The sequence below is a fragment of the Vicugna pacos genome, chromosome 15 (genome assembly GCF_048564905.1).
Source record: "Vicugna pacos chromosome 15, VicPac4, whole genome shotgun sequence".
Taxonomy (NCBI): Eukaryota; Metazoa; Chordata; class Mammalia; order Artiodactyla; family Camelidae; genus Vicugna; species Vicugna pacos.
The window spans coordinates 52,000,060-52,026,239 of record NC_133001.1 but is presented as its reverse complement, the minus strand read 5'-3'; the positions used below and the strand labels follow the sequence as shown (position 1 = coordinate 52,026,239).

The 26,180-nt window shown below is 45.4% G+C and overlaps 1 protein-coding gene across 2 annotated transcripts; it reads left to right on the top strand.

Annotated features, from left to right (window-relative positions):
• The first annotated feature begins 14,051 nt into the window (after positions 1-14,051).
• LRATD1 (LRAT domain containing 1) lies at positions 14,052-18,899 on the top strand. 2 transcript variants are annotated; one of them, XM_072938187.1, is made up of 2 exons: positions 14,052-14,660; positions 15,654-18,899. In XM_072938187.1, exon 2 carries the CDS (start codon positions 15,690-15,692, stop codon positions 16,566-16,568), a length of 879 nt encoding a protein of 292 aa, XP_072794288.1. In that variant the 5' UTR covers positions 14,052-14,660; positions 15,654-15,689; the 3' UTR covers positions 16,569-18,899. The 2 variants fall into 2 exon arrangements, with proteins under 2 accessions (XP_072794288.1, XP_072794289.1); XM_072938188.1 differs by having other exon boundaries at positions 14,415-14,730.
• The last annotated feature ends 7,281 nt before the right edge of the window (positions 18,900-26,180 follow it).

The following is a 26,180-nucleotide window of genomic DNA, read 5'->3' as shown; positions in this document are numbered from 1 at the left end:
CCACAAAGCTGAGAATGAAGGCCTCTCTCCACCGGGGGACTCCTTCAGCCCACGGGGCCTGATCATGAAACGAGGGGCGTCATGCCTCACTTGTTTCAGTCAGCTGGGGGCGATGGCTCCAGTAAAAACGTTTATCGGACGCTTACATTTTGCTCTATGTGCTGTGCACACACCATCTAATATTTTAACCCTTGAAAACGGTTACATAAACATGGACACAGAAAGGTGCATAGAACAGCACATGTTTAATGAATAATCAGGAAGGGATCCACCCCATTGATGCCATCCAAGCTAAAATAAAAAGAACATTATCAAACCAGAACCAGAGAGTGTGGCCCCTCCCTCCCACCCACTAGAAACCAGTGTGCTCTCATTAGGATGATAATGGTCTTGCTTTTCTTTCGGCTTTATCTCTTAGGCCCATGCATTATCTTATCAAATTATCAAAATTCCCTAACTGGTAGGTGTGCAATGACCATCCCTCGGAGGGAGGGGACACTGGAGTGCAGAGTTCAGTGCCCTGGCCCTGCTCGCTCCCACCTGCCCGGGGCTCTCTGGTTCAAGGCTGCCAAAGAACTCACGTTCAAGATTTCGGAGGTGGCATCACCTCTCCGAGGGCACAGATGTCAGTGCAGTCATGCTCAAATCTGACAACAGGCCTGTGTCCAGTCAAGCCCCCTGGTCTCAGCTGGGGGCGGGGGAAACTGGGAAGTCAGTGCCAGGCCACTCCGGACCCTCTTCCCAGTAGCACAATGAGGCACTAGCTCGAAGCACAGTGACACCAGAGGGTCCCTGACTGTCTTATATATAAATAAACCCTTCATTCAAAACCCCTGTTGAATCAAGAGGTTGGATGGAACCCAGAAATCATCCTGCGTAACCCCTTAAAATCTGAAAGAGCAAGAAACTCAGGCCCAGAGAGGGAAGGGACTTTTTCAAGATCACACACTGTGATAAGGGACAGGGGCTGTAAAAACTCCTTCAACAGTGTCAGGTGCCCAGCAGAGGTGAGGTCTGAATGGTATTTACTTTCCATTTCCCACTGGCCAACCAGGTGGGGTCATCCTCCATTCTTAATGAACCAGCAAACTCAGGGATCTAGATAAAGCTAACAGAAAGAGTTTCACTTTTTTTCCCCCCGAAGACCAACTTTGAGGCCAGAGTGACCCAGGCGTGGGTAGTTGGTCACATTCCCTCAGCCACATGAGTGACTAGAGACCATGAGTGCTTGCAGTCAGTAATAAACCCTCCCACATGTAGGCATCTTTTTACAGCGCTCTACAGTTTACAAAGTGCTCGCACACAGGTTATCCCATGTGATCCTCATAAAGCTCCCTGGGAAGGGTCAAAGCTTGTTATGTCATTCCTCATTTTCAAGGAAGAAACTGAGTATTTGTCCAAGATCATAAAACTAGTGGAGCCAAGGTGACCCACTCCTAGTCCATCCCCACCCATGGTGACAGGACAAAGAGAACCTAGGGAACAGTGTGTCCCTCACTCCATCACCAGGTAGCATTGAAAAGTATTCCAAACAGTGTCCTTCTCTTATTAACTCTGCATCTCATCATCTCTCCATCATCTTTATATACCCCCAACATTGCAGGATCTCAGATAATTTGATTTAAACTTCATTTTACCTATCAAGAATTTTTAGAATCACAAACTTCAGTCAGAGAGGCTCTTGTTCTAAAATAACCCATCCTGTCCTTATTTGCTAATATGGGAGCTCTGTGTATTTGAGTCAACACGTTTGTGCTACAAGTAACCTTTCAAATCACTTGACCCATTTCTCTCATTTTGTAGGTAAAGAAACTGAGGCCAAGAGAAAGGAAGTCACCTTCCCCAGGTGACATAACAGATCTATGGGGGAGCCTGAACAAACACCCAAACCCCCGTGCTCTGAGTCCTTCTCAGAGGAACACGGGTTCCTTCTACCCACCACCCCATCCAAACCCCGTCTTCCACTGGAGGACCACCCCACCCTTGTGTGTTCTCAAGCCACTCATTTGGAGCAATCTGTCAGGCCCTGTAAGCTCTTCTGAATGTGTCTCACCCACTGTAACGTTATCTCCCTGAGCCACCATCTCCTTCGAGAACCTTCTGCCTGACACCTCCCCTCTCTGAGCCTGGGGTCCTCACCTAGAACATTCACATCATCCCTGTGCCTCCCCCCTCACACTGTCATGAACTCTAAACTGACATGCAGGTGGGAGAGGTTTCCTATCGGTGTGTATTCATGGAGTTGTGTTCTATACAATCTGAGCAAACCACTGGACCTCTCTGTGCCTCAGTTCTTCTGTCTCTAAAGGGGAGCCACCGCCATCCAGACCTAGCCTAGAGGGGTGCTAGGAAGACGGGGCTAACAGACCCTGATCTCTTCCAAAAGAAACACAGTCTAGGTATCAATGTCATCAACGAAGCCTCACTGTTCCGCAGATCTTCACTAAGCGTGCTTTTGTGTATTCAGTTAGCACCAACGTTGCACTTCCTGTGTGCCTCGCACAGTGACGAGAAGAAGGGCACAGAAGCAGCAGCAGACCCAGGCCTCCCGCCTCCCACGGTTCGAGAAGCAGACAGTTCCATGTGAAAATGACACAGACACAAATCAAACAGACGGAATGGCTCTGAAAGAATGCACATCAGCATTTCAGGGAGAGTAAGAAAGTAAGGTCTCATTCTTAGATTATTCCACTAGGATAAAGGGTTTCCCACTGCTTTGGGACAAAAAAAATAAAAGAGACAGTAATAATCATAATGAGAGTCTTCTTCCATGATCTTTCCAAAGTCAGCATGAGAGAATTCCGGTCTAGCAGACAGTTTCCTTCCTGGAAAGCCTCCTTTCTTGACCAGCCACAATTAATGGCTCGTTCTCTGCATCCCACCTCTCAGTCTGTCCTTCCTCTGGTCCATCCATGCCTTCTCATTATCTTACAGTTGTTTGTAAAACTAGCTTTGCTCATTTCATTTCTCCCTCCCTCCTCTCCTTCCATCCACACCTGTCCTGTAGAAGCCATCGCATAGAATGGCACTTGAAGATATTAACTGATAGAGACTGGATTGAATGGAGTTGATTATGTGGCAAAGGGCACGTTTGCCAATTTTCACAGCCTGGTTCTATCTTCTCCATGCCCCTATAATTCTCCCGTTAGGGATCCATTTAAACCAGTTCATGTAACTGAGCAAAATCAGGGTGGAGGTTTGACCCCTAACTGGGAAACTGCAAAGAGGCCCCAGACATTATATTTTAGTGATTCATCATCGCTACAGACAGACACACACATGCACTATATATAACAAACAAATGCAGAGCCTGATCAAGACGGTAAAGGAGGTGTGGCTTAGCTTTGGTGTTGCCCTCACCAGCCCTTCCACGCCCTGTAGGGTTCCATGTCTGCAGCCATTTCCCAACTCAGGGCTATCTCTAAGTACCCCCAGCAAGGATGTACTCTGGCTCCAGACTCCTTGCTCTCCCCTTCGTCACTGAACCTCTACTTACTGCCTGCATCCAAAGGATGCCAGCTAATGGATCTATGCCAGTCTGATCTCTTGAAAAGCAACTATTACCTCCCAAACCACCCTCTAACTGGACATTCTGATTCAGTAGGTCTGGAATGGAGCTCAGGGATGTGGGTTTTACAGACGTTCTCAGATTGATTTTCATGTGTACTCCTGGTTGGCACCCATGATGGAGACAGACCCCACCTAATTCACATGATAAATAAGTACCATAAGAAGGCATGTGTTCATTCAAAGCCACCCAGAGATTTCCTAGCTAAGAAAGGACTCAGATCTCCTGATTCCCACGCCAGATCCGGGTCCCTCTTGTTAGTACAACAGAGTTGATGAAAGGAAGGAAAATCAACGCTTCTTGCTAGTCATCCTCCCTTCATTCCAAAGAGCAGCTTCAGCAGAAAAACAAATTTAAAAATTCAAAGCCTTATCAGCCTACACTTTCCATAATCAGAAGAGAGGATTCAGTTTGAACTTGCAACCTGTATCTAAAAACAAGAAAACATAAACAAAACATAAAGTGCTATGGTTCAAATTTTCTGCTGGAACCAGTCCCGAGCATTACTTGAGAGATCCCGCTAGCACGTCAGCCTGGGAGAAGACAACTCGAGGAATCTGTAAATAGCTACTGTCATCCAGATGGAATTTCTCCTTGGCTTTTCAGCCATGGAGTATTATCTGTAACATTTGAAAAAGTCACTTTTAAGATAATGAACTTGAAAAAATCAGTGTCATGGAGACACGGGGTTTTCATGACAAAAGAAATACAGGGCCAGAGGAAATTGTTACTGTTTCTTTTTAGTTAAAATATCTTGTTTTGGTCCTCAAGGGCAGGATGCGATATATACACATTTAAAATTGGTGGCGTTTTACCAAAATAGGGATATGAAGGGAAAATGCAATGAAAGAGTGTGTTAGACACAAGTGGAAAAAGTGGGGCCCAGTCTCATCGGTAGCATAGCAACACTAACTGACACTTTGGCTGAGGTCAGCATTCCTGTGTTTCTCAAAAAAATATAAAAATAATAACAATACAAGTGTACACATGCTTACTTACTTCTACCAAAGGACTTTAATAGTAGATTGTCAGAAGTAGACAAGTTTCATTCTTTCGATCTCTCTTCATAAATACAAAGGCTAATTCAATGGAACATGACTAAGAAAGATTCTTAAATTCTGACTAATTAACAGTGGTCATCTGCTGACCTGAGGAAACAGATTCAATTACACAAGATAAAACATTAATTGAAAGGAGGTAAGTGTTAAAAAAACAAAAAGTGAGGAAATTGAGGATGGGTTGGGGCAGTTAACACATGGTATTACCTTATCTCCCATCTGAGAAAGTCTTTTTTCATGTCATCAAATGTTCAATTCCATTCAAAAGATATATACCAAAACACAAGAAACGCACAGCGTGCAATTAAAAACAGGGATCCCTGATTTTGTTCCTACACCACAACGTGACACCAAATATCAGTGTTCATATTAGTCAGGATAGATCACGATTTGCTGCATTGACAAGTTAACTCCCAGATGTCAGTAGTTTCCCACAAGAAAGCTTTGGTGGTTGTTTTTAGTCACTTACATGAAGTCTAATTTAAAGTCAGTTTTCTCATCCTTGGTTGCTTCTCATCCCCGGTAATTTTCAAGTTACTACTTTAGAGTTCCTTCTTCAAAACGGTGGTACAGAGAGGCAAAATGTGTCCCAGGCCACAGGGAACACGGCATGTGTGCTCACATTCCCATTGGTGAGGACTCTGGGCACATGGGGTAGAACTCTGAGTGCAAGGACGCTGGAGATAAAGAATGTCCCTGCATCTCCAGGAAGAAAGATGGTGATGAGAACGCAGTATTGAATCTGCCACAGAAAACCAGTGAAAGGTATGGGAAAAGCAGATGGAACAGACAGCATCACTCTGAGCAGCTGGGGAAAGTTCTCCCCATCAAGGATGGATTAGAGGGGGAATACAGAGCACACGCCATGGGGAAGGAACACTGCGATCAGAGCTCCAGAGGAGAGGCAGCAAGTAGGTTGTGTGTTCGGAGAACAGTAAGAAAACAAGCTCTGCTGAACAACTGCCAGTGAATGAAGGAAGGCAGGTATTCTGAAGTAGCTGGGGGAGGATAATATTTTGGAGAGTTAAGAGCTACAGGAAAAGAAATATAAATACATTTTTTATGGAGCAGCACTGGGGCCTTTAAAGCTGGACCATCCAGGTAAACCCAGGTATGACCCAAATGATCAGTCCAGAAAGTTGAAGTCACCCAGCTCATCCCATTGTCCCAATTACCCAAATGGTCACTAACCCCTCTTGATTCCTCTTCCCACAGATATCTCAAAGCCACAGGTTCCTCTGTGCCCCCACTCCCTCTGCCTTATCCCAGGTCCTCAGCATCACTTACCTGGTGCCATGGACTGAACGTCTGCATCACCTCAAAATTCACATGTTGAAGCCCTCACCCCCAATGTGATGCTGTTTGGAGATGGAACCTTACAGAGGTGAAACTTTCTTGACAGCATCGGCGCCCTTACTAGGAACAGATAGGTGAGCGCTCTCATCCTCTCTCTCTCTTTCACTCTCTCTCTCCCCAGCACATGACCACACAGCGAGAAGGAAGGTGTCTGCAGTCCAGGAAGAGGTTCTCACCAGAATCTGACCTCGCTCCTGACCTTGGACTTCAGCTCCAGAACCGTGAGAGATGCATTTCTGTCATCGAAGCCAGCCAGGCTATGGTATTTGGTACAGCAGCCCGAGCTATCTCTTGCGACCTCCCCAACAGCGTTCTCCCCACCTCTGGTGTCTTTTCCCACCGGGGGCCAGAATGACTTTCCGGAAAACCATTTCTAAAATGGTGTAACATAAGGGCCCCTTCCTGACCCAGCCAAATCTACTCCACATTCTCCCAATACCAAAGCACTTCAAGGCTTACTGAAAAGATCACATTTTTCATGACTCTTAAGCATTTACGTAGGCTCCCCCTTTTAATGGGAAGGCCTCCACTCCTCCCTGCTTGGAAAAATCATATTCATTCTGCAGAGCCTTTCTGTAAGACAGTCTCCTCCCAACCTTTCCCTTAGTTAATAATTCCCTCCTCTGTGCTTTTTAACATGCTTTTAAAGCATTTTATTGCTTTCGATTATTTATATTGGCTCCTATCCTGGCCAACTCTCCACATACAAGAGCTCCACTGAGAAAAGGAAATGTGTCCTCTTTACCTTTGACTCCTCAGGCCCCAGCCCTGTGTCCGGTTCAGAGTACACGTTCAAGAAATCCTTTTTCAATCAAATGGGGAGTTAACGTTACGGACAGTATCTAAGGTATATTCTGGGTCTAATATTCAGGCTTAACACTATGTCTTCCAGTATAATAATCATCATCATAATAGGATAACACAGAATATATATATATATTATAAAGGACGAATATGGAGAAGGAAAATGCTGCTGTTGGGGGAAGGTAGAGCTCGGGGTAGAGTGCACGCTGAGCATGCACAAGGTCCTGGGTTCGATCCCCAGCACCTGCATTTAAAAAATAAATAAATAAGCTTAATTACCCCCCCAAACAAACAAACAAACAAAAATACACGAAAATGCTAGGGACCCAGTAGGGCAGAATTCTTGAATTACAGCTAACAGTTATTAAGACCTTATTCTGGGCCAGATGCTGTGCGTGGTGCTTCTAATATGTTCTCTCACTCAATACTCACCAAAACCCCTTAAGGAAAAATACTGTTATTCTCCACACTTTAAAGATGAACAAATTGAGGCACATAGGGATTAAGCGTCTCGCCCAAGGCCCTCCAGTTAATGGTAATGGAGCCAGGGTCTGCATGCAGGCACTCTAATAGAGGACTGATCCACGAAACCTGCCCTACAGAAGAGATCGAGCTCAGACATCAGGAACAAAGGCTCAGACACGGAGAGCGATTAGGGCAACGCCAGAGCAAGAGGGATGATGGAATGGGAGCAGGAGGACACGCACACACGAAGCTCTCGCCCCTTGGTAGTTTAGAAATAGGCCGAGTACGTGTTCCCAGCAGAGGTATGTTAAGTATATGGTTTTAAATAGAAGCCGTACTTTATGAAGTATGTGCTATGTGCGTAGTTAGATCCAAGCTTTTGACATGCTGACTTCATTATGATCAATATAATTACTGGGCAAGGAAAACCAAGTGAATCAGCATCAGTAGTTAACACGAGGCACCCTGACGGCAGAAGGGAACGCCCCACAGAACGGGGGAGTGTATATCTCTGCGGCTACTTCACTCCTGACTGTATTAAAATAAGCACTTTCCCACTTTTACTGAAGTCTAAAGGATCTCTAGCAATTAGCAATGTATTTATTACAAGTTTACCACAGATGCCCTGCCCTTTGGTTTAGGCTACAGGGGAATTTAAGTGGAAGGGAAAGGGGCGAGCAGACAAAAAGAGAGAGAGACAGAGTCTTCAGGTTTCCAAGAGCTCTCACTGTCGATTCAATCCTATTCAGTACCTATGCAGTAAGCCCCCACCTGGCAGCATGGAAAGAGCTCAGTGATGGGGATACGGGGCCGGGGCGGGGCATCAGAGGTGCGGTCCCTCCTATTAAAGAGCGCACGTTTTTGTAGCGGACATAAACAACTAGGTCGTATTAATATAATCGGGAGAGACCAGGGTGCACCGTGAAAGGGATCGATCTAAGGCAGATGCGGTAAGTCAGAGAGGACTGCCAGGAGGAGGTGAAACCTAAGCTGAAACCTAAAGAAAGAACTTTCTTGTCAGGGGAAGATGGGAGGAAAGAATCTTAGCAGAGGGAACAGAGCAGTAACACGAGAAAGAGCAATGAAGCAGAAGAAAAGGTAAAAACAAACAAATAAGCTTAATTAGTAAGGCTGAAGCCAGAAGCAAGAGGGGGAGGAGCAGAAGACGAGGTGGAACAGCAAGCAAGGGCTGGAGCCTGAGGTTGCCACGTGGACTCTGGAAATTTTCCTAACATCAATGGAGCGTCACCTAAAAATGCAGGGAGATTGCCAAGGGGGTGGAGGGTGGGAAGGGATAGACGGGATTTCAAAATTGTAGAATGATTATAAATCAGTAAAAAAAATTTTTTTAAAATGCAGGGAGGGTCGAAGAGGGAAGGTACCCCCAAAACGTAGATTTTAGAAATCACTCTGGTTACAGTGGGGGAGATGACTGTGGGAGAAATCCTGGGCTTGGGAAACCAATGCATAGGCTGCAGCAGCGATTTAGATGGGGGTGCTGGTGACTGGGACTAAGATGGCAGCAGTAGGAATGGACTAAAGAGGAAAGATGAGAAAGACACTCAGGCGGGAGAAACAGCAGGAGGTGGCATGGTCATATGTGGCCTGAGGATGAGAGGAAGTGACAGATGATGGCTAGGCATTGGCTGGATAAACTGGAAAGGCAGTGGTGCGCATCCACAAAAGGAAAGACACAAGGGGGAGAATTTGTTTCCAGATAAAATCTGTGTTCAGCTTGGGACATCTTGCCCTTTTGGTGTCTGTGGGACAGCCACAGGTCACCTCGTCTAGGCTCTTGGATATTTGGGTCTGCAGTTCAGGAGAGAGATGGAGACTGGAGATTTCCATTAGGGAATCAATACATGGAAAGATGGTAGAAGTCAAAGCAGCAGACAAGATGATGCAATGAGAACTCACTGGGAAGAAGGCAGCCTGTGCTGGGTTGGGATAAAGATGTATCAAAAATTCTTTCAAGCTAGGAGTACATCTCAAGGGAGATGTACAGCCAGGGATGTTTACAAGATGTGAGAGACCTCCAAGTGTTTACATGTAACTGGGACGGAGCTTGAAGAACAGGTAGGATTATAAACAAAGGTGAAGGAAAGCGGTGACTGAAAGTGTGAGGTCATCAAGAAGACACGAGGAGATGGCATTCAGAGCCCAGAGCCCTGGGGGATGAACTGGTCTTTGAGAGGAATGGGGCCAGAAAAGGAACAGTCATAGGAAGGGAATTCAGAAGTAATACCAAGGACCAACCCAGGATTTTCATCATCAGTCACATCGATCAACAGCCAAATGAGGAATGCACCCTCTGGGAGCAGAGATTTTCCTTGTTCACTCAGGTGTCTGCTCAAACCACAGCCTCTTATCCCAGTGGACTGGAGCATGGGAGTCCAAACAACGGAAGGGAGACAGAAACCCTCAGCTTTGCCCCACAACTATCATACAGCAAGAAAAAAACCACCTGACTTCACACACTTTTGAATGTAAGCATGCACATTTACCACCTTAGTAAGGGCAGTCTGAAAGGAGGCTCACTTCTGTTGGCAAAGGACCACAGAAATTCTGGAAAACCTAATTTCAAGTATGTATTAAGTACCTACTCTTCCAGGGCTGGCTCTCTCAAGAGATCAAGAATAATTTCCTACATTTAAGTAGAGCTTGACCATCGATGATTATGCTGCATCTAGAATGCTTGGGGAAAAAATAAAGTATTAAAAAAAGGGGGGGTGGGTAGGTATAGCTCAGTGGTAGAGCAAATGGTTAGCATGCATGAGGTTCTGGGTTCAATCTCCAGTACCTTCATTTAAAAAAAAAACTCAAAAAATAAATAAAATATAGGATGCTTGGGGAGATTGTTTAAGATTTCTAGTGCCCATCCTGAGATGAAGTTTCATTACATCTGGCACAGAGCCTGGGATCTTACTCACATTCCACTGGCTGGACTCCATCACATGGTACCACCGAATGCACGGAAAGAGGGACATGTGATTCTGCTGTGAGCCCAGAAGGAAAGGAAATGGGGTCGGTGAGGCCATTGCACTGTCTCTGTCCCAAGTGGGTACAGAGTGTTTAGAAGATGGCAGGGTGAGTACACTGACTGCCTAAGACAGTCAAGGACAGGGGAAGGGACAGTTCCTTAAAGGCTGAATGCTGGAAAGGGCATTTGATTAAATAGGCAGCTTTACTGAACAATACTTGTATACATTTGAAATACATTTGGCTTAAAATTGTTGAACTAAAGAACCAGAGGTTCATATAACAAAACAATAGAATAGAAAAATCACACTGACATGATAGCTGGAAGTAATCTAGATTCATTTGTCCATTTGTTCTGTGTGATGTAACAAAGCTGGGTTAAGTGCATACTCCACGTCACGCCTCGTGCTTGCAGCAGAAGATAAAATGAGCAAGAGACATGACTCCTGACCTCATTCATCTTAAAACCTAGAGGGAGCACAGACGACAAAATATGCCACTCAAGAGAATGAGATTATTTACTCCTACCTCTAATTAGGTTGCAATCACAACCACCAACGGCAACCCTCTTTCACCGACACAAGAAAAGGGGAACCGACATCTTCATCTCCTGGGAGGTTACCACCTTTCTGAGTCACATAAAGAGCCCTGCTAACCAAAGGAAAGTTTTCTTCCAGAAATTTCAGTAGATTTTTGAGGTGTGACAGAAAGGAAGAAACTAACAAACGAAGGACTGCTTACGATTAAAAGCAGAAAAAAAAAATTTACTAAGCAACGATACAAAGCAGATGAAGAGAATGAACATTCCTTCTGAACACTTACCGAGAGGGTCAATTTTAAAAGATGACAGTTTGGGCCAAGGGCCTGGTCAGGGAAATCTGGGAGAAAGTCTTTCACACAGTGCTGCAGAAGGAACCAAGAGGAAAAGAAGGAGAAGGATGCACCCAGGGCACCAGCAGAAAGGGTAACATACACGTAACTGACTCCTAAAGACTCCTCTGCTCACCACTGTCCGTACAAGTGCCTCACACCACGAAAGGTTCATTTTAAAACAATTCGAAACACTGTGTGACCCAGGAGGTAACCAGCCCCAGGACTCGCATCCAGAGATCTATACAGAGCTGCAGACCCTGAAACAATCTCAGGGCAGTCACACCTCAGCCAAGAACAGCCTTGGACCCCCATCTCGGGTTAGCTCTTGCCTGGGGCAAAGGAGAGAAAGAACTGAACAGCTGTCATAACAGCTAGAACATGGGACCCTCTCCCCTCTTCCAGCAACAACAATAATAATAATGGGTAACACTGATCGAAACCTTACTGTGTATCAAGCCTACTTGCCTGCATGAACTCACAACAACTCAACGATATAGATACCATTTGGCCTACAATTTACAGACGAAGACACTGACGCCCTGAAAAATTAAGTTAACTGACTCAAAGCCACCCAGATCCAAAATGGTGAAGTAGGATTCAAGCTACAGTAGCTGGCTTCCGGAGTTTGCTCTTTTGACGACTGTATTCTGCTTCGGGTGGCACTATTTCCTCACCGTGAAAGAAGGCAGGATGGGGTGAGAAATAACAGACGAACCTATGGGCAAACAGTATTTTGCGATGAAAATAAAAGTTGGGTTTTCTAATGTGGGCATCTGATTGGCCTATTTCTTATGTTATCATCTTTGTAACTGCCAAAAGACTAAACAGAGTAGATGCACTTTCCTTAGTTGACTTTTAACTTTTTCTTTCCCGTGCCTTAGAGTCTGTGTCTCTGCCTTCTATTTCCAGGGGATTCTCAGGGCATTTATTCTCCCTTGTGGTTACAAAGGCAGTAAGCCTTTAACCTGGCAAGGGGGAGGGATGGAAAGGAAATCCAAAACCTCGCATATTGATCTTTTAAACTTTCGGCACTGTATCTCAAAGCCCTGACAACAATTTATGTTAATTATCCTTTTCAATGCTGGGAAACTGAGCAACACTAAGAAAGAGCAGTCAGCTTACTTTGCGGCCTGGAGCAGTACGGAACAGGACAGGCAGTACAGGACGCAGCATCCCACACAAAATGTTGTAAGTGTCTGTGCACAAGATTTGAACTTGGGAGGGACAGAGGATTGAAAAGAAAAAAAGTTATTCAGCATCAAGCCGTGAGCTACTTTCAGTGAGTTCCTCTCAGACACCAGTAATGAGCTCTTCAGATACTTCTCCCAGAGATCCCTGAAGTCCAGTTTATAACCAGGCCAATAACTCTCTTCTTGATTTCTGAAGCCACTTGTTCAGTTCTCTTGACTTCAGGGCCAAAATGAGTTGTTTATTATTCATAGCAAGTATAAAAAAAGACCATCACAACCTGTGGTCAGTTCCAAGGCTGGCAACTTGTAGTCTCGTAACTTGCACATGAGCATTGGCCACATTTTTGAAAAGATTTATGCACATCAAGTGTATACAGATGGTCATTTTCAAGTCATTTTTTCCAGCAATACTTATTAAGCATCTAATTTGCTAAATCATTGCATTTTTGGAGGCTATGGGATATACAGAGACCTTTGGAACAAGAATTGGTGACCTTGTAATTTGAAAATACTTAAGCAGAATCACCTACCAAAAAAAATAATTAAGGCTTTTATAATATACATCGGTCCTCGTGTAACCTTGGGCCAATCAGCTAACTTCTCTGGAACACAAGTTTTCTTACCTTATGAAACAAGATTTTGTTCATTCAACAAACAACATAGCCAGGTTAAAGACTGGTCCTGAAGTCCCATAGACTCTGGGTAGACTGCTGGCACTGAGATTTGGACCTCAGTTTCCTCATTTGTTGCAGTGGGGGTATATTAGTAAATCCCCTACAGAGGCATGAAGATTAAGTCATCTATTTAAATCTCTAAAGGCTAGCAAATAGCAGCTTGTAAGTGGTCAATAAACCTTGTCTGTTTTCATTTTCATTATTGCTAATGGAGTCCATTCTACACCAAGTATTGATAAAAAGGCCCAAAATATAAAGCTGTGTAGAGCTCAAGCCAATCTTCAAGGCATTCACTTTGGAAAGAGGAAGAAAGTCACGACACAGGTTTGCAATAAAATGGGGTGAGACCTCTAGGAGTTTGCACCAGTGGCCAAGGGGACACACAGAGGAAGCATTCAGTTCTCCCTGGGGAAAAAGTAGATTCCACCAAGAAGCTGCTGGAACCCAGCCTCGAAAGTAGAACCAATGGTCTAAGAACTCTTCAAGGCTTAACGCTATAAGCTTCTTAAACGATTGATCTAAAACTTCACATCTATGAAAGCCATCTTGCAGCATCCAGTATCCAGGGCACATTCATTAACTTTCCATCCAGAAAAGCGATCATTAATTCCTGCTGGACACTCTCCTCCCACAAAACCAAACAAAAATCCCTTAGCAAAGGCAGTTCTGGGAGCTGGAAAACAATAGTATGTCGGTATTCGTGATGCACCCCTTTCACAGACAGACAACTGCAGGCCAATATTACAGGCCCAGTCCGGGAGGGGGTTGGCCAAGGCTCCGACTTCTCAGTCGCATTTGACACCGCGCTTTTTTTTAAACCAGAGGCCAGTGCTGGGTCAGCAGTTTCACACGGGTCAAAGGAGACGAGCCGAAGATTGCAGGAGCAAAGGCGCAATTTCAAAGGCGTCGTTGCCAGGCTGGAAAAAGTCTGTGCGCCAAGGACCAGCCCAGGGGCGATCGGGAACCAAGGCTCCAGGGGCCCCAGGAGAGTCCCAGGTACCCGTCTCTGACAATGTCGCTCCCGGCCCCGGGCCGCCCAACGTGCCGGGGTGCACTGGGGCTTCTCCACCCGCAGACTCAGCTACATTGCTGGAGTCTGTTCTCCCAGAACCCAGAACGCGGGCGGACGGTGGGCACAGTTCCCAACAGCTGGAGCAGCCGCGAGGCGCGGATGGAAGCGCGCAGAGGCGCCGTACAGAAGCGCCCAACCCCTCGCGCGCTCCCGGCCGGCGCTCACACCTCCGCTCCCGGGGGCGGCGCGCGCTCGGGTGCGCGGGGGCAGGGCGGGGCGGGGCGGGGCGGGGCGGAGCGCACGCTGGAGACCCGCCCCTGCGTCCCCCACCCCCACTCCAGCGGAGATTGACAAGGCCTGGGCACCAGCCCCAACCAATCAGCGCGTCCTAGGGCGGGCCCTGGAAGCCGCTGCTCAGGCTACTTAGAGCCGTCCGCTGGGCTGAAGGAAAGCAGAACGGAGTCGGGACTGCCCAGGTGGAGCAGGCTCCCCTGCCAGCGCGGACGGGCAGGCGCACGGGCACCGCGCCGAGAACCGCACCGCACCGATCCGCGCGGGGCAGAGCTGAGCCGCAGCCCCACTCGCCGCCCAGGACCCGCTCGCCATCACCACCTCCACAGCACCCATGGGGACCAGGAGACTTTAAAGGAGTTTGGGGTTTCGGGAGCAGGGAAATCACGGGTACGAAGAGTCAGCTTTCTTTGCCTTGGAAACGTGTTTTCTTCCTCCGATTGTCTGGACCCTGTGCCGGGTAGGAGGGAGAGGGGTCTCTTGGCTGAAAGTGGACCTCGCTACACAACCCACACGCACACCCGCGCATATACATACACCGCACTGGCTTCCCCCATCCTTCCCTTGCCTCTTTGTTAGGTTATTTTAGACAGAGCAGCCTCGCCCTGGCGCAGCCAGATTGGCTCTGCTGGGCAGAAGGCAAGAGAACTAAGGGGCAGAGCGTGCCTGCCTATGTGGGCAGGTGTGTCCGGGTGCGTGGGTGTACGTGCACTGGCGAGCGTGCAAGCATGGGGTTGGAATTGTGTAGGAATGTGGGAGTCTGAGTGTGTCGTCGCGAAGGTTTGTCATTGTGTGTGTATGTGACATTATCACACGAGTGTACCCGCCAGTGAGTGTCTGGACTCAAGTGTGCAAAATTTTGCTGATGTCAAGTGAGTGCCTGCGAATGTGTCTGACTGTTATTGTGCGAGGCGCTGTCGGGGAGGAGTGTGATCTAGTGTAAACCAGAGAGGTGGGCTGGAGAGGGTGGGGGTAGAAATATGAGCGCAGCTTGATCCAAGCTCTGGGGCCTGAGGCGCCCCTTCTTTCTCCCAACCTAACCCTCCGTCCTTTCCTGAATGTCCCGACTCCCAAGATGCCACAATCCGCGCTGTGCTCCCCACTGGGACCCCATATGGCCTCCAGCCCTCCTGCCTTTTCTCTTGTGGGAGTTGGACCAGATTCCCGTACAGGGTCCGAGGCTTTGTGGTGGCGTGCAGCTCTCGCCCGCCGGACTGCTGGTTTCTGTGAGGGTCCTGGCCCCAGATTGGCATGGGGTGCTCGGCTGGCGCGGTTTACTCCAGTAGAGGCGCTCGGGCGGCCGGGTCGCAGGGACGCTGCTTGTCCTGGGCAGGGGCAGCCGGACTCTGACCGTGTCTCTGCCTCTACTCTGTGCTTCCGCAGATCCCGGCTCCTGGCCCTCGCCTCGCCGCGTCATTGATGGGCAACCAACTGGACCGCATCACCCACCTCAACTACAGCGAGTTGCCCACAGGGGACCCATCCGGGATCGAGAAGGACGAGCTGCGGGTCGGGGTCGCCTACTTCTTCTCAGATGAGGAGGAGGACCTGGACGAACGCGGCCAGCCCGACAAGTTTGGCGTGAAGGCCCCCCCGGGCTGCACTCCCTGCCCAGAGAGCCCCAGCCGCCACCACCACCACCTGCTGCACCAGCTGGTCCTCAACGAAACTCAGTTCTCCGCCTTTCGGGGCCAGGAATGCATCTTTTCCAAAGTGAGCGGCGGCCCGCAGGGCGCCGACTTGAGTGTCTACGCGGTCACCGCACTGCCCGCGCTCTGCGAGCCCGGCGACCTGCTGGAGCTGCTGTGGCTGCAGCCCGCGCCGGAGCCGCCCGCGCCCGCCCCGCACTGGGCCGTCTACGTGGGCGGCGGGCAGATCATCCACCTGCACCAAGGCGAGATCCGCCAGGACAGCCTGTACGAGGCGGGCGCGGCCAACGTGGGCCGAGTGGTGAATAGCTGGTACCGCTACCGCCCGCTGGTGGCCGAGCTGGTGGTGCAGAACGCCTGCGGCCACCTGGGCCTCAAGAGCGAGGAGATCTGCTGGACGAACTCGGAGAGCTTCGCCGCCTGGTGCCGCTTCGGCAAGCGGGAGTTTAAGGCGGGAGGGGAGGTGCCGGCCGGCACGCAGCCCCCGCAGCAGCAGTACTATCTCAAGGTGCACCTGGGTGAGAACAAGGTGCACACGGCCAGGTTTCACAGCCTGGAAGACCTCATCCACGAGAAGCGCCGCATCGACGCCAGCGGCCGCCTGCGTGTACTCCAGGAGCTCGCCGACCTCGTGGACGACAAGGAGTAGCCTGCTGGGATGGGGGTGGGGGGGTGCGCCTGCCCCTCCAGTCTCCCGGCGCCCCGCTCCCTCCCCCGCACCCGGGCTTCTAGGCCGGAGATTCACGCCCCCCGCCCCTCCTCGAGTGCCCAGTGGCCAGTCTGCAGCCTCGCACCCCTCCATCAAGTGGCAGGAAGTCTCAGGACCTGGCCCCGGGACTGAAAGGGCTTTGCGCGCCGGGCTGAGGCCCCCAGTGGTGGTGACGGTGTCGGGCGAGCCAGCGTGCGCTCTCCCCTTGAGTTGTAAGTGGGGAGAGAAGAATGGGCTGAGGGGAGCAGGGACCAGGCCTCTCCCACGAGTCACTAATCAGTGACTCTCACCCGACCTACTAGAAAGGGACCGCTCCAAACGCGCACGCACAGACCGGTGGGAGGTGAGAACTGATCTTTTCGGGGCACAGTTCAGCTCCTGTATGGATTTGTCCCCAGATTGCAGGATTTCCAAGAAATCAAGCCTGTCCCTTATGCACTTGGGAATAATTCCACAAGAGAGCACTTCGGGACTCCGGGTCCTCCCGAGGCTGCCCGGGACTTTTCCAGCTCTCCAGCCCCTGGTCTCGTGACACTGTATTCCAGCCTCCGGGCTAAGCTACACAGTGTTTGCTTCCTATTCTTTCCACTGAAGGAAGCGAACGCCATCCCCCACCCGCCTTTGCCTGTGAGTCTCCCTCGCTGGTAGAAGGGAAGCCTCCCTGGTCCCCGGAGGAAAATGGCGCAGCTAATTTGATGATCAGAGTCGGCCCCGCCCCCCGGCAAGGAGAAGGTTCACCTGGTGTCTGAGAACTTGAATTTGTGCCGAGGGCGCTTGTTTTTAACCTTAGGTTGCTCCCTCCTGGGGCCGCGTTTCAAAAATAACCAAATTTTTAAAGGAGTTGGAGGAGAGGGAGGGGGAAGGCATGGCAACATTCCAGAAACCAGCATCATTACAACACCATAGCCAGTATATTTAGTTTGGCTTTTCCTAACATAGAAATCTTCGAAGGCGGAAAGTGGAAATAAAGTTTTAAAAGCTAGAGAGCAGTTTTCCAACTATGTCAACAAAGCTTATCGTGTTGATGTTTTTATTGACCATTTTAGCAACATGCTAATAAAATTTCAAATTGAAATTTTTATTTTCATGGCTTTAATCCATGATAGTTTAAATACTGGGGGCCATTAAGAGCGGATTTAGCTAAGAGCTTAGCTAACATTGCCTTTTCACTCTATTTTTCTCGAATCTTATGAGAATTCTGTTTTCAAATACTGTACTTGATTTTTTTTTGTGGGGGCGGAGGGCTTAAATAGCCCTAGTAATGGTGGAGTTGTTAATCAATGTGTATTTTGTGCTGAATTTCTGTCAGTTGAGGGGTTTACTGCTTTGGTGGAAGTTTGCTAGCAGGTTCCATGATGCTGCCTTTTTCCATATTGTATACCATCACCATTCCACATTTGCGTTTTTAATTTTCTTCCTTTCCTCCATCTTAAAAACAAAACAAAACAAAACAACGAATGTGGCGTTGGTGGCTTTTCCCCCTCCTCTTTAGCCAATTCCACAATTTATTCCTGAAAACCGGAAAGAACTTCTAGAATCAGGATGAATTTTTTTTTTTCAAAAATTAAGGCTGACTGACACCCTTTCCTTGGGCAAGGACTTACCAACTTCTCCCCCTGTGCTGCAGCCTCAGCCTGACTAACTGTTACTTGATTCGGTGTGTGTTAGACACCCACAGCATCTACGTCCCTTTCAAGGGATCTTGTCAAATAATGGTGTTTAGCTAATTGTTGCAAGCAATTGCGTATTGACAGCTGTGATTTAGTTGGATCGAAAATATTATGGCCAAAGCCAGTTTCCTGGCATTTCAAAAATAATGCAATAAAAACTAGTTGAGGTTAGCTGAGACTGGAAATGCCTTTTTCATGGTAAAGTGATTCATTTCTGTTTTGTTTTGTTTTGTTTTGGTTTGGTTTTCCTCCTGGATTCATCCCCTGATCTTGAATTTAAAAGGTCAGATCAATGAAAGATGAACTAGAGTATTTTTCTTAAGCCTATTGAGTGATTTATTTTTTAAAAATGTTTAAATGCATATGCTTTCCTTTCAGCACATACAACAGGAAAACTTTTGTAATATGGAACTTACCTTTGCATGTAGGGCGAACTGAAAATCATTTATTTACCTTACTTATTCCTCTTTCAAGTTATCAGATGGCAGATCATCAACCGAAATTCTTTATTGTATCTACACACTCCACATTCTTTACTGTGTCCTCCTACTGTATCTTGGCTCTCTGCTGTATTAAATACCATTGTAAGCATTTGTTCCAAGAGGACTCCTTGACATTTTGTCTCCCACCTGTCACTCACGGGGTGGGGGCAGGGGGGCGGGCTTTAGCAAAAGAACTGTATCAGTCTCTCACACTTAAGATGAAGATTTACTTCCTCTGATGGCAGGTAATCTGATTTTTGCTCTTACTAAGAGGCTCACTGTAACAGAGGGATGGCTTATCAGCTTTATACTTGCTGAGACTAGATTAGCAATAAAAAGAAGAGTCTGGCAGCCAAAGTAGCACACATTACTATACTGGTCTATTAAGGATTGGGCTGATGACAAAACACCTACAAATTCTCAATAGTAAAATCCAGGCTTCAAAGGAAACTTAACAGGTCTGCACAGGTCCTCACATTCCTCCTGAAATAATTATTTATAATCTGTTGGTCAATATTAATAATAACCAGTGGCAGAATAATTCTACTCCTAGTGCATCGTGAAGAGGATATTATCAAGATATTATCTCAGACTTTTATGCTGAAAAACGTGTATGTTTTTAGGACTTTATTAACTGTGAGAGTGAAAACAAGAAGATAGACGTTCTCTTCGAAGATGACTTGAGCAGACTTGACTTTTATTATGAGTGAAGAAGATATCTCTGGATTTTCTCAGAGTTCTAGAAATTAAGCCAAAAGCCTCCTGACATTTGAAGAAGGGTCAGGAATTTCGTTTTGGTTTTCATTATCCTCGAACAGAGCTTCCCATGATAACTTTCATGATGTTGAGTATGGCTGAGCTGGTGGTCGGTCCTACCACTGGTAAAGAAAGCTATCCTTAGGCTAGACCCTCAGCCTTTCTCTACTTTGGAGAGTGATTCTGAAAAGCAAACTACTGAAAAAAAAAAGAATATGTTTACCCCAAAGGGTGCTTTGTCTCCCATTTTGTAGTTAAGGAAAAAAAATGTTGGGTGTATGGTAAGAAGGGAGCCTACATATACTCTAAACAAACCAGCTCTGAAACACTGTTATTCCTAAAGTATATCCCTTTGTTAAAAAAAAAAATCCTGTAGAAATAACATATATTGCATTTATTTTTTTAAATTAAAAGTATATTAATGAGCCAAATAGATATATATATATATAAAGTTCTTCAGTGTTTAAAAATTGAAATGCCTGTCATGATTATGTCATTCAATGAAGCAATACTATAGTTAATTAAAATTAGAAAACATAGAAGCAGCTGTAAATTCAGTGATATTACCTAGTTTTATCAGATTTTCAGAATGTTGATGTCTATCTGCCTCTTTGTGTCATGTTTCTATGGTGAACACTTTTGTTTGAATAATGATTTTTTTTAAGACAAGCATGCTATTGGTGTTTACAAAAGATTTACCTGAATAATCAGCATATCCTAATAGTCTTCAAACTATTGATTATTGTTGTGTTTGCTTTCAACACCCCTAAGAATTCAGTGTCTTCGGCATTTTGTACATGGAGCAGGGTCAAATTTCAGTGAAACTCATACTAATTGCACAAACATAATGCAGCTACCTAATTTACTTTCACCTACATGCCTGTTTTTAAAGTGTTCTGCTTTTTTTTAAACAAATGAGGAGACTCTAGTTAGATTTGGCATTCAGAGATGATTTGCCATGTGCATAAAGGGTCTGCACCTGAAAAGCACAGGCTTTGAGATTTCTGGAAACATTATGAACTGTGCTTATAAAATGATTGTCTAAGACCCAACTCGATTTTTGGTTGACAATGACTAGCTATTAGCAGGAGATATATATATAATCCTTATAAACATATGTATGCATATGTATACACATTTACACATACATGTGCACATGGACATATGTGTACCCATATATAAAGATACATTTCTACCTATAGTAATTGTGATTTCATTCAGAGATACATACACACACACATACATGCAAACTATTTTTTTTTTTAAATGGGGAGTGACTTGAGATCTGCATCAACAGGAAGAGTTCCAGGGGTCAAAATAGCTAATGAGTAACTGGACCGGCAAGGCAGCTACGCCCAAAACTAAACAAAAACAAAAAGAAGAAACTGTGGGAGTTGCAGTTAGTTTAGTCTCACTTTTAGAAGACGTATGTTCCTTGTTTCTCTAAAGCTGACAAAAGACTCAAAGGAAAGCCATAAAGATTAGGAAGCAATTGCAAAATGAGACACAAGATGAAGCGGGGAGGTTACGAGATGATAAAAGAAACTAATAAGCTTTTCAGCAGAGATACCTGCTCTCCATTCTGTCTGAAGGCTGGAAAGCCAAGAGCTTATTTTCCAACTATTTAATAATTTATAAAATCGCTTTGATTTCGTAACTCCTAGGTTGTATGTTTACCTCATTTGAACTTGTAATATAAGCGATTTGAGTATTTGAATATGTTGGGGGAAAGGAAAAACCGCCTTCTCTGACCTTACTGCGGGTGAGGTGTGTGATCCACGCATCCACTGAGAGCACCCAGATTATCAGTTGCCCATACTGGGGGCTTGGCACATAGTAGGTGCTCAGAATATGTAAGAACTGCGGCATTTCTCTACTTAAGTGGTTCTTGGTGATACTTGATTGCTAGGAAAATCAGAAATCCCACCACTTGGCTTAACTCTAAGGAGAACCTAAATTTCTTTCACTGAAATTGGAGGGTTTTCTCACCTTAGAAGGCTCACAGAAATATAATTTATGAAGCTTAAGGCTGATTTCAGTTAAAGAGTATTCTGGATATTCTGTATGCTTCTAGGGGGAAAAAAAAGCTATCAAAGCATCCAAAGAGAAAATCTCCTCTTGCCATTTGGTCAGAAAGGGGTAAGTAAACCAATACTTCTGCAAGAACTCACAACTTCATCTCTCATTTACCTCAAGGAGAGGTTTTTCTCACATGGAATCACAAGATGATTCCTTCAGAAGGAAGCTTATTATTGAAGCTCTTGCTAAAAATACTCTTCATATATGCAGGGAAAACCTACTAGATTGCTAGCATAACTCTCTGGGAAAATTAGATTTGATGGTGTTGGTCATGGGTATTTTTCTAAATAAACATTACTCATATATTAAAATCTCCAAATAATTGCTATGCCTGTTGGCTTTTATAATCCAATTATTTTTTAAATGTGAACATGAGTTCTGAACTTAATTTGGTTAAAGGGGAAAGGCTTGGAAAATATTAGATGTGGTTAGGGCCAATATCCTAAATTTTAAGCATAAAATAAATGCTTACCAAGTTAATTTGAGCTACATTCAGTGCTCAAAAAATAAAACAAAACAAAACAAAACAAAAAAACCAGAAAAGATCATATAAGGCGGCTGACTGCTGTTACGCTTCCTAAGGAAATTCTTGTCATCAATCTGTGACATAGACATTAATGTTCCATCCACACCGCAGTGGGAAACTTGAGGGCCTCTTTGTTATAAGTATACTGATATTTGCTTTAACAAATAAGTTATTCTAAATGGAATCATTTCCCCCTCCAACAGTCCTGCAACACACCAGCTCTTTGCTCAATGCCAAGCCCACTGTTTTCAGATTTCAGATTCTCCTGGGGAAGGAGCGGATCCGGAGAGAACCTACTGCCAATGATTTTGTAAAACACCTTCCAACTTCTAACAGCACAGGCTTCCTTTCATCCTGCTCCTGCTTCTCAGGGGAAGTGTTTGCTCAGGGTTTGAGCCAGAGAGACGCTAAGCTCAAGGGTAGGGCTTCCCCACTTAGCCAGTGAAAATGTAAGCCACTCAGTTACTCTCGAACTTTAGATAAAAAATGGAAAACCATTTTAGTATAAGTATATCCCATGTCATATCTGGGACATACTTATACTAAAAATGATCTGTTCAACTGAAATTCAAACAAAACTCCACATCCAGTATTTTATCTGGCAACCCAAGGAAGACTTTATCATCTTCAAGAAGACTGAGGCCTCTGCATTTTTAGAGGTGACCCACTAAGGACACATCCCCTACACACATCATGGAAGGCTTATCAGACCACTCATGTGATTTTAAGGCCAAAGCCAGAATCACGTCTGGAAAGGAGCATATAGTCCAAGAAGAGCCTCAGAAGGAAGAGTTCACGGGCTCCCTAGTCACTGAGTCAGCCCTGTGTAAGCGTGTGTGGGGATAGGGAAGAGTTTCTTGTGTCTTTCTTCTCTACTCTTGATTACATTTATAGGACACACCATCCTTTATCTGGAGGTATGATGGATACTTCACAGATACAGTCAGAAACACTCGAAGCCACTGTTTGTAAATCCACCTGCTGCTTATCCCAGTCTGGGTCCTCACCTCAACCTGGCTATTCCATAGCTTCCTCACCCATCTCTCTTCCCCTGGCTCCTCTGGCCAAACACCTTTAGCCATAGTGATCTTTCCAAATACAGACCCTTTGCTCACAAGATAAAGACCAAGCTCCTATGGGGCAGTCAGGGTGCAGCACGGTCCCACCCCTGTGCATGACCAGCTGCATTTCTCTCGAACTCTCAAAGTGTTGCATAGTATGTAATTTTCATTCAGGTTTCTGTGAATTTCTACCTTGTTCCCCTTTACCTCATTGCCATTCTTGATTCCTGAATGGAAAACTCTTATTTATCCATCCTTCTCAGTCTATCTCCAAAATACCTCAGCGTGGTTTTAGCAACTTTCTCCTGTGTACTCCCAGTGAATTTGTTTACACCTCCCCTAGACTCTCCTCGATGATAAATATTATTTGAATCTGTCTCTCCCTACACTGAGCTCTGTTAGAGGAGGCCCTGTGACGTTCTCATTTTTGCAGCTGCAAAGTCTAGCTCTTGCGATAGGTGTTCAATTAGAATCTATTGAATGAATGGACGAAGTGGAGAAGGAAGAAGGGTTGGCTCCTTCGGAAGTCTGTAAGGCCTGCTGCCCACGAGCTGACTCTGAGCCAAACCACAGGAGGAATGGGCTAAAAATATCACATCTATCAACACATACAGGATTCTCCCTGAGAACCATACAGTAGAAAATTAGTTTGTTTAGAAAATAAGCTGGAATTACGAGGAATCTACACTGTGTGATATTACACTACAAATGATGGAAGATTAGCCACACGTAGTTTGAAAGTTTTCTCTGCCCTGGTGATACCTGGACAAGCACTGCTTCAACGGGTAACTTTATGAGTTTCATTACAATGGAAGGGCATATTTTTCTCCTCTTGGTAATTGAATTTCTGCCCCGGTGAGAGAGCTTTGAGAGTTGCAGATTTAGAAGACAGCTGAGAAGTGGTGAGAAGCAGAGATGAGACAAGACATTTCCCATATGGGCCACTTTAGTAAGTGGCCTAGATGGCCACATTCAGTCCCTGCAGAAAACGTCTCCTGAAAATCCAAGTCCTGCTCCCCTTTCGGAACGTAAAATCTCTCCCAATCTTACTACTAAGCAAATACATCTACAGCGTGTGTAGAAGGAAGGAAAGGCTCCTCTCGCCTGACGATCCAACACGGGGAGCAAAGGAAAGCCAATCTCCTTTGATTTTTTGATGCTTGGACCTCCAGGCTGGTTGGACAGCTAGGATAATTTGAAATTATTTGAAATGCAACTGAGCACTAAAAATGTAACTAGATTAATGTGTTATAAAATACATGTGGTTTTAGATTTGCTATTTTCCCTGGAACTCTCAGGAAGAGCATCTCATGCTTTTTTCCAGGGAGTTATTATTCTCTTAGCACCTCTGGACATTTAATATAGTTTAATATGGTTTTGGTCATGGTTATAGGTATCTGTACTTCAGAAAAGCCATTTTAATTTGTGATTTTAAACCATAATATCCTGCTGAGAAAAGAAATGTTAAAACTCAAGAATGGAGTACTTCTTGAGAATGAAATATTACTAATTTGGGGTTAGAAAGCCAGATAAATATGCAGTATGGTTAAAAAAAAATGCTTTTGCCCAGAAAGCAACTGCCAGAGGAGATAGAAGACAAGATTTTTCATTCTGCAGCCTCACTACTCTGATTTCAGGAATCAGTGCCCCTTCGTGTGCATCTGTTTTATTTGCATGTAATTCTATGACGCAGAGTCTACACAAGGAAACGGGAGCAGGGTAGTTACTCCACCCTCTACAGATCAACAAAATAAGTGCTTGGCAGCCCAGATCTGTTCTGCCCATGTTAGTCTTTAAGGGTTTTCCATAACTTATCAAATAAAACCCAGACCTCATGGCATCATTCAAGTATGGCTCCCTTCTGCCCACTACACCCCAGCCTCTGAAGCTTCATCCCCTGACCCATCACTGCACATTCTAGCTGAGTCACCTGTGCTGAACCACTCACCCTTCTCCTAAAGCCTCGTCATTTTATGCCTTTGCTCAAACTGTTTCATTTGTGCGGAACATCCTTCTGCCCTCTTTGGCCTGATATCAAAATCCTCCTCATTCTTTATGACTCAGTCCACTTATCAGCTGTTCTGTGAAACCTCTCCTGAACCCCCACTACTTCAACCACAACAGGCCAAATTAATCCTTTCGCACTGAGCTCCTGTGGCTCTCTACCCAAATGCTTGATATTCACTCCACCCATTTAATAGTCCGATTTTCAGCCCCTAAACCACGTCAAACACAATTTATTTAAATTAATGGGAACCAGATTACCTTCTGAAATAGGTTTTAATCTTGAGGCAGAGATCTTGGCATTTTGATCTTTGATTCCTTAGGAGCTAACATTTTGCCATAATAGATGCTCAACCAATGCTGACTTAATCCACTTCAGTTAACTTCATTCAAAAGCAACTATACTTCTACAAGAACAGTAGGTGCTATTTTTAAGTTAATGTTCTAATGGGAACATTAATCAACTCCCTATACATTCATTGAGTCTCTATTAAAGGCACGCCTTGTTTTTGCTTATGTGGATACAAAGCATGGTCTAGACTGAAGAACTCCATCTGGTAAGAAGACAGGTGCACTAATAGCCATAGTCCACTACAGCCCGCAATACAGGTCATTACCAGGGTATCATTTTAAAAACAATGCCTTAGAAAGCTAAAGGAAGAAGCATTTGGAAGTAGATATCGACTTCAGGAAATGAAAAGTCATTGGCTGGCATAGTAGATCTGAATGATGTTTTTAAGATAATTACACATTTTTGTTGAATCTTTACTAATAGTTGGGAAACACAGACATGTTTTTTATGTTATTTAAGTGTAATAGACTATCTTCCGTCATTTCTGTGTAAAATGCTATTTTTAGAGTGAGTTTGGTCCTTCAAATTCTGTAGAAGTGAGATTTGAATATATTGAAGCAAAGCCCTTTTGCGGTGGAACTACTGTGATTGGCAGGTTATTAGCATTTAATTTACCAATTAA

Bases quoted from the DNA above. Each gene is read 5' to 3' on its own strand.
- LRATD1 (XM_072938187.1), top strand. From the start codon at position 15,690: ATGGGCAACCAACTGGACCGCATCACCCACCTCAACTACAGCGAGTTG.